This window comes from Coturnix japonica, unplaced genomic scaffold, assembly GCF_001577835.2.
Source record: "Coturnix japonica isolate 7356 unplaced genomic scaffold, Coturnix japonica 2.1 chrUnrandom501, whole genome shotgun sequence".
NCBI lineage: Eukaryota > Metazoa > Chordata > Aves > Galliformes > Phasianidae > Coturnix > Coturnix japonica.
The window spans coordinates 53,242-62,012 of record NW_015439892.1 but is presented as its reverse complement, the minus strand read 5'-3'; the positions used below and the strand labels follow the sequence as shown (position 1 = coordinate 62,012).

The 8,771-nt window shown below is 51.6% G+C and overlaps 2 protein-coding genes across 2 annotated transcripts in view; one reads left to right on the top strand and one right to left on the bottom strand.

Annotated features, from left to right (window-relative positions):
• Positions 1–30: 30 nt before the first annotated feature.
• On the bottom strand, positions 31–1,074 carry GEMIN7 (gem nuclear organelle associated protein 7). The gene is made up of 2 exons (XM_015850652.1): positions 945–1,074; positions 31–478 (listed from the first exon to the last, which is right to left on the bottom strand). The coding sequence occupies exon 2, from the start codon at positions 472–474 to the stop codon at positions 31–33; it is 444 nt and encodes a 147-aa protein (XP_015706138.1). The 5' UTR covers positions 475–478; positions 945–1,074.
• A 326-nt stretch (positions 1,075–1,400) lies between these two features.
• The window catches only part of PPP1R37 (protein phosphatase 1 regulatory subunit 37), a 36,106-nt gene continuing 28,735 nt past the window's right edge, over positions 1,401–8,771 (top strand). The window contains 3 exon segments of the mRNA XM_032441703.1: positions 1,401–1,619; positions 7,788–7,885; positions 8,162–8,207. Of these exon segments, the coding sequence (XP_032297594.1) occupies positions 1,490–1,619; positions 7,788–7,885; positions 8,162–8,207 (274 nt within the window). The 5' untranslated portion in view covers positions 1,401–1,489.

Here is an 8,771-nt window from a genome sequence, read left to right as displayed (position 1 = left end):
CCTCCCTCATTTCCCCCCTCATCTCCCCATCTATTTCCCCCTCACTTCCCCCCCGTTAAACCCAAACGCCACCACATCCCTCCCCCTCAACAAAGCCACTTTCTGGACCCCCAGCGGGGTCTGCAGCTCCTCCACCTGAAAGGCCAGGACCCCCACCCCATCCCCACCATTAACCTCAGTACAATCGGGGACCCTGGAAGCCCCCAGCACCGCGTTGACCTTGTTATGTTGGTACAACACAAACGTCACCTCCCGGCCTCGAGCTGCAGCCAAAGCGAGGAGGAAACGTCGACGTAAAGCAGCTCTGGAGGCCTGGATGGAGCCCCCCTCCTGATGGGGGGCTGCCCCATGGCGGGGAGATGTGGGGCTGGATGGAGATGTGGGGCTGGATGGAGATGTGGGGCTGGATGGAGATATGGGGCTGGAGTCATCGGGGCCATGGGGCAGGCGGAGGATGCTCGTAGGGACGGCCATGGGGCTGTAAGGGGGATGGATATGAATGGGTCAGTGTGGGCCCCTATATAAAGCAGGACCCACAACCGGCTCCCCACCCCACAACACGATGCCATAGGGCTCAGTATGGGCTCCTATAGGGCCTGGGGGGGTCCTATAGGGTCAAAGTAGGGCCTAGAGGACCCCATAGAGCCCAGTGGGGTCCTATAGAGCAGCTGCAGTTCCATCTATGGGGCTGAGACCCCCACTACCAGCTCCAGCTTGTGCTGTGGGGAGAGGTGGGGTCCTATAGGGACAAATAGGGGTCCTATAGGGTCAGACAGGGGTCTTATAGGGTCCCACAGAGCCCCATGGGTCTCTCTGGGGTATTATGGGGTCCTATGGGGTCCTATAGGGTCCTACAGAGCAGCTTCAGCTCCATCTGGACCCCCCCATAGACCCTCCCCATAGACCCCCTTATAGACCCCCTATAGACCCCCCCCCTCCCCCACCTCAGTTCGCTGCCCCTCAGCTCCACTTCCGGTTCCCGCCCGCGCTTTCCAATGACGTCATCTCTCTGCGCCGTCCACCCCTTAATCTGATTATTCGCTCCCCGCACATTCGCTAAATCCCTGTTCCCCCTCCCAATGGGCGATTGGTGCTATTATTTTTCTCCTTTTATTTCTCTCTGTTTTTGGAAACTCCTCTCATTCTTCGCCTTTTATTACTATTTTATTACTATTTTATTTATCCTGTTTTCCCCGCTGTGACGAAAGTGCGACAAGCTCCGCCGCGTGTGCTGTGACGAAAGTGCGGTAGTGCCGATTCGCCGCAGCAGATTCGCCGCGAGCCTCACGGTGCGGAGTAAAAAAATAGGATTAAAAAGCAATTAATTGTAATTACAGGTTTGTGGGTTTTTATTGGGTTGTATCTGATTTTTATACACAACTTTTTGATGTCAAGGTGCAGGTTGTAGTGACGAAAGTGCGAAAGCGGACTCGAAGTAACCAGGCCCCCGCCATGGCCCGGTTCGGCCCCGCCATGACCCGGTGAGAAGATGGAGAACAACCCGGTACCGGCTGGAGCCGAGGATGGAAGGGGGAGAACCGGGATCAAACGGGTCACGTTCCCCTGCGATGAGGACATCGTGTCCGGGGCCGTGGAGCCCAAGGACCCGTGGAGACACGGTAACGGGAATGGGGGGGTTGGATCGAACCGGGACCGGGGGGAGCCGAACCGAACCGGGACCGGGGGGAGCCGAACCGAACCGGGACCGGGGGGAGCCGAATTGAATTGGATTGAACCGAACCGGGGGGGTCCGAATTGAATTGAACCGGGACCGGGGGGGTCCGAATTGAACCGAATGGAACCGAATTGAACCGGGGGGGTCCGAACCGAACCGGGGGGATCCGAATTGAACCGAATGGAACCGGGGGGATCCGAATTGAACCGAATGGAACCGGGGGGGTCTGAATTGAATTGAACCGGGGGGGGTTCGGATCGAACCGGGACCGGGGGGATCCGAATTGAACCGAATGGAACCGAATTGAACTGGGGGGGTCCAAATTGAATTGAACCGAACCGGGGGGATCCGAATTGAACCGAATTGAACTGAGGGGATCCGAACCGAACTGGGCCCGGGGGGGTCCGAACTGAATTGAACCGGGGGGATCCGAACCGAACCGGGGGGATCCGAATTGAACCGAATGGAACCGGGGGGGTCTGAATTGAATTGAACCGGGGGGGGGTTCGGACCGAACCGGGGCCGGGGGGATCCGAATTGAATTGAACCGGGACCGGGGGGATCCGAATTGAACCGGGGCCGGGGGGGTCCGAACCGAACCGGAAGGGTCCGAACCGGGGCCGGGGGGGATCCGAATTGAACTGAATTGAACCGAACCGGGGGGATCCGAATTGAACCGAATGGAACCGGGGGGATCCGAATTGAATTGAACCGGGGGGGGGTTCGGATTGAACCGGGACCGGGGGGATCCGAATTGAATTGAACCGAACCGGGGGGGTCCGAACCGAACCGTGGCCGGGGGGGTAAAACCGAACCGGGACCGGGGGGAGCCAAATTGAATTGAATTGAACCGAACCGGGGGGGTCCGAATTGAACCGAATGGAACCGAATTGAACCGGGGGGATCCGAACCGGGGCTGGGGGATCCGAATTGAACCGAATGGAACTGGGGGGATCCGAATTGAACTGAATGGAACCGGGGGGATCCGAATTGAACTGAATGGAACCGGGGGGGTCTGAATTGAATTGAACCGGGGGGGGTTCGGACCGAACCGGGACCGGGGGGAGCCGAATTGAATTGAACCGGGACCGGGGGGGTCCGAACCGAACCGGAAGGGTCCGAACCGGGGCCGCGGGGATCCGAATTGAACTGAATTGAACCGAACCGGGGGGATCCGAATTGAATTGAACCAAACCGGGGGGATCCGAATTGAACCGGGGCTGGGGGGGTTCGAACCGAACCGGAGGGGTCCGAACCGGGGCCAGGAGGATCCGAATTGAATTGAATGGAACCGGGGGGATCCGAACTGAATTGAACCGGGGGGATCCGAACCGAACCGGGGCGGGTCCCAACCGAACCGGGGCCGGGGGGTCCGAATTGAATTGAACCGGGGCCGGGGGGGTCCGAACTGAACTGGAAGGGTCCGAACCGGGGCCGGGGGGATCCGAATTGAACTGAATTGAACCGGGGGGATCTGAACCGAACCGGGAGGATCCGAATTGAACCGAATGGAACCGGGGGGGTCTGAATTGAATTGAACTGGGGGGGGGTTTGGACCGAACCGGGACCAGGGGGATCCGAATTGAATTGAACTGAACCGAACCGGGGGGAGCCGAATTGAACCGGAGGGGTCCGAACCGGGGCCGGGGGGATCCGAACCGAACCAGGAGGATCCGAAATGAATTGAACCAGGGGGGATCCGAATTGAATTGAACCGGGGGGGTCCGAACCGAACCGGGGCAGGGAGGATCCGAATTGAACCGAATGGAACCGAATTGAATTGGACCGGGGGGATCCGAACCAAACTGGGCCTGGGAGGATCTGAACTGAATTGAATTGAACTGGGGGGGATCCGAACCGAACCTGGGGAATCCGAACCAAACGGGGGCCGGGGGGATCCGAATTGAATTGAACCGGTGGGATCTGAATTGAACCGAACAGAACCAGGGGGATCTAAATTGGACCGAACTAATCGGGGTCTGTGGGTCTGTGGGCCGGGGGTGGGACTGGGGGGGTCTGAATTGAGCCCATAGATCCCATCCAACCATTATAGGATCCCATGGTTCTATGACCCCATAGATCCCATCAAACCATTATAGGATCCCATGGTTCCATGATCCCATAGATCCAACCCAACCATTATAGGATCCCATGGTTCTATGACCCCATAGATCCCATCCAACCATTATAGGATCCCATGGTTCCATGATCCCATAGATCCAACCCAACCATTATAGGATCCCATGGTTCCAAGACCCCATAGGATCCACCCAATCAAACCATTATAGGATCCCGTGGTTCCATGACCCCATAGATCCAACCCAACCATTATAGGATCCCATGGTTCCATGACCCCATAGATCCAACCCATCCATTACAGGATCCCATGGTTCCATGACCCCATAGATCAGAAACGACAACAAAAATCTCAATAAGTGTGAGATCACCATCCCACCCAGAGAACCAAAGAAACAACCACCACATGCCAAGGCCAACAACAGCCCAAAAAACAACACAACCCCATGACGCAACAGAAACCCCACCACAAAAGAAAAACACACCACCACAAGGAACATCAACAAAATTCAACTCAGTAAGGTACATCACCCAGAAGAAATGAGCAAAACCCACAAGACGACACAGCAAAAACACCCAACCCCACACAACCAAGCAAGACGACACGCCAACCGAAGAATAAACAATTCACACAAACAGATAAACCAAATCACACTATGAATCAACAACACTAATATTAACACACAAAACAAACAAAATAATGTTGCAACCCAGTACAAGATGATGAAGAAGACAACACCGCAACAAAGGACGCACAACCAACCACATTATAGGATCCCCATGTTCCCTGACCCCCATAGATCCTCACAGAGATTGAAACACACAGCAGGACACAACGATATACAACAACCCCAAAAACCAACCAGTATTCAAAGAGAGAGCCCCACATCAAGACCCACAACCAGACACCACCAGCAGACACACAGACCACCACCAACAACCCCAGCACACACACAGCATTCACAGAACCCAACCCAACATTATATGGCATCCATGGTTCAGTGAGCCCATAGATCCCATCCAAACCCATCATATAGGGATCCCAAGTTCCATGACCCCATAGAATCCAACGCCAACCAACCATTATAGGGATCCCATGGTTCCATGACCCCATAGATCCAACCCAACCCATCCATTATAGGATCCCATGGACGGGCCTTTCCCAGCACAGCACCCTAAATGAGCTCGTTAACGAGTTCCTCGTTAACGACCGTAATCAGGTTTCCTATCAGAATCTCTGTCTCCTTTGCTGCTGAGCATCAATTATTCCTCCTGTTAATTGCTTATTAATGAGCTGTGGGATCGGGTTCTTCCCACGCCGTCTTAGGTTACCGCGCTGTGCCCCATATTGCAGCCCCTGCCCCATAGCAGGGTCCTACAGGGCTCCGTTTTTAGGGTTCCCAGTGGCTCCCATTTATTGACCCCATAGAGAAGCCCAGGCCTCGTTAGACCCATTATTCCCCTCTAAAAGACCCCAGACCCCTTCACGACCCCACTAAGGCCCCTTTAGGCCCCCATTAAATCCCCACTAAGGCCCCATTAGCCGCCTTAAGGCCCACTAAGGCCCATTAGGCCCCCTTAAGCCTACTAGCCCTTAGGCCATTAAGGCCCCTTCAGCCCCATTAAGGCCCTACTAAGACCCCATTAGGCCCCATTAAGGCCCCTTCAGCCCCATTAAGGCCCTACTAAGACCTTCGGCCCATAAGGCGTCCTTCAGCGTCCAGTTAAGCCTACTAAGGCCCATTAAGGCCCTACTAAGACCCCTTCAGGCCCCATTAAGGCCCTACTAAGACCCCTTAAGGCCTCATTAAGGCCCTTCAGCCCATTAAGGCCCTACTGCAAGCTACTCTCAGCGCCATATAAGGCCCTTCGAGCACCATTGAAGGGCCTAACTAGAACCTTGTGCCATTAAGGCCTAACCTAAGACCTTCAGCCCATTAACGGGCCTACTAAGACCCATTAGGCTCCATTAAGGCCTTGCCCATTGAAGGCCTGACTAAGGCGCATTAGGCCCATTAAGCCTACTAAGACCCTTCAGCCATTAAGGCCCCTTCAGCCCCATTAAGGCCCTACTAAGGCCCCATTAGGCCCCATTAAGGCCCTACTAAGACCCCTTCAGCCCCATTAAGGCCCCTTCAGCCCCATTAAGGCCCTACTAAGACCCCTTTAGGCCCCATTAAGGCCCTTCACCCATTAAGGCCCTACTAAGGCCTATTGGTAGCCATTTGAGGCCTAGCTAAGACGCTTAAGGCCCATTAAGGCCCCTTCAGCTCCATTTGAGGACGGGCTACTATAGCCCTTAAGGCCCATTAAGGCGCCTACTCTAAGGACACTTCAGTCCGGGCCAGTTAAAGCGCCGTTCAGCCCCTTAAGGCCCTACCTAAGACTTCCTTAATGCCATTAAGGCCCCTTCAGCCCCATTAAAGCCCCACTAAGGCCCCATTAAGGCCTATGATGGAGGCCCAGGCCTTGTCAGACCTCCCTAACGAACCCCACACCCCCTTATGGCCCCATGGGTTTTTAGGCCCCTCTGTTTATAGGGTTCCCAATGGCTCCTTTTTATGGTCCCCTATGATTCTGTTTTTTGGGGCTTTTAATCCCAATTAATGGACACTGTTGGGGTCTACAGGTCAGCGGGTCATCGTTAGTGGAGTAAATCCCATTAATGAGGAGTATTGGGGTTCTACAGGTATATGGTATAATAGTGGATTAAATCCAATTAATGGGGATTGGGGTCTACAGTCAACGTGGTCGTAATTAGTGATTAAATCCAATTAATGGGAATATTGTGTATACAGGTCAATATGGTCCCGTTAATTAGGGATTCAATCCATTAACGGGCACCATTGGGGCTACATGTCAATGGGTCTAATTAGTGGTTAAATCCAATTAATTGGGAATATTGGGGTCTACTAGTCATGGGTCATAATTAGTGGTATTAAATCCGCAAATTAATGGGAATATTTGGGGTCTACAGGTTCAATATGTCATAATTAGTGGATAGAATCCAATTAATGGGAATATGCCGGGTCTACAGGTCACGTGGTCATAATTATGGATTAAATCCCAATTAATGGGATATTGTGGTATATAGGTCAATGATGGTCGTAATTAGTGGTTAATGCAATTAACTGGCACCATTGGGGTCTACTGTCAATGGGTCATATTCGTTGGATTAAATCCAATTAATGGGACTATTGGGCTACAGTATGGTCTAATTAGTGGATGAAATCCTTAATGGGGAATATTTGGGTTACTAGGTCAATCTGGTCATAATTTAAGTGGATTAAATCCCATAATGGGGAAATATTGGGGTCTACTAGGTCAACATGGTCGTATTAGTGGATTAAATCCCAATTAATGGGGAATATTGGGGTCTACAGGTCAACGTGGTCGTAATTAGTGGATTAAATCCCAAGTAATGGGGAATATTGGGGTCTACAGGTCAACGTGGTTATAATTAGTGGGTTAAATCCAAATTAATGGGGAATATTGGGGTCTACAGGTCAATATAGTCGTAATTAGTGGGTTAAATCCCAATTAATGGGGAATATTGGGGTCTACAGGTCAATATGGTCATAATTAGTGGATTAAATCCCAATTAATGGGGAATATTGTGGTCTACAGGTGAATGGGTCGTAATTAGTGGATTAAATCCCAATTAATGGGGAATATTGGGGTCTACAGGTTAACGTGGTCGTAATTAGTGGGTTAAATCCTAATTAATGGGGAATATTGGGATCTACAGACCAATGTGGTCATAATTAGTGGATTAAATCCCAATTAATGTGGAATATTGGGGTCTACAGGTCAATATGGTCATAATTAGTGGATTAAATCCCAATTAATGGGGAATATTGGGGTCTACAGGTCAATGGGTCATAATTAGTGGATTAAATCCCAATTAACGGGCACTGTTGGGGTCTACATATCAACACATTCCCTTTTCTCCTCCCATTGAGCGCCTCCAATCCCTCTGACCCCATAAAGGAGGTTCTGTTTCCATACCCACAGCCCCAATTCTGTGTGTTTTCAGCCCAAAACGTGACGGTGGAGGAGATCATCGCGGCCTACAAGCAGGCCTGCCAGAAGCTGAGCTGCAAGCAGATCCCCAAACTCCTCAAGCAGATCCAGGTAGAACACAAGGATCTCTAATTAGGGACGAAGTTAATTAGCATTAATTAACACCATGTTTTGCCTAATTTCCCTTAATTATGTGCTTGGGGTCGGGCTCGTTAGAGATGGAAACGTTCCCATATCTGCTCATCTCACCCCTAATTAAAACCCCATTTGAGAGCTTTGCTCGTTAGCAAACGCGGCTGCTTTGGGATTTGCCCGATTTCTTGGGTTTTCACCTCATTTTAATGCTCCTTTTTTGGGGTTAAAATGCTGCATTTTGCTCTTTTCCAGGAATTTAAGGACCTGGCACCCAGGATAGATTGTTTGGATCTCAAAGGTGAGCGCCTCGTTCTTATCAAATACATCATCCCGCATTTGGGATTTCACCTTGTTGACCCCATAGTTGAGTGGAGCGCCCCACAACTTACCCCAAAAAACCCTTTTTTAGGGGTTTTCTTGTTGCCCTTTGAGTTAAAAGTTTAAAGTTTTGTTCTTTCTTTCGTTCTTTTCCTTCCATTGTAGGATCCCATGGTTCCATGACCCCATAGATCCAACCCAACCATTATGGGATCCCATGGTTCCATGACCCCATAGATCCAACCCAACCATTATAGGATCCCATGGTTCCAAGACCCCATAGATCCCATCGAACCATTATAGGATTCCATGGTTCCATGACCCCATAGATCCCATCCAACCCATCCATTATAGGATCCCATGGTTCCATGACCCCATAGGTCCCATCGAACCATTATAGGATCCCTTGGTTCCATGACCCCATAGATCCCTTCCAACCCATCCATTATAGGATCCCATGGTTCCATGACCCCATAGATCCCACCCAACCCATCCATTATAGGATCCCATGGTTCCATGACCCCATAGATCCCTTCCAACCCAT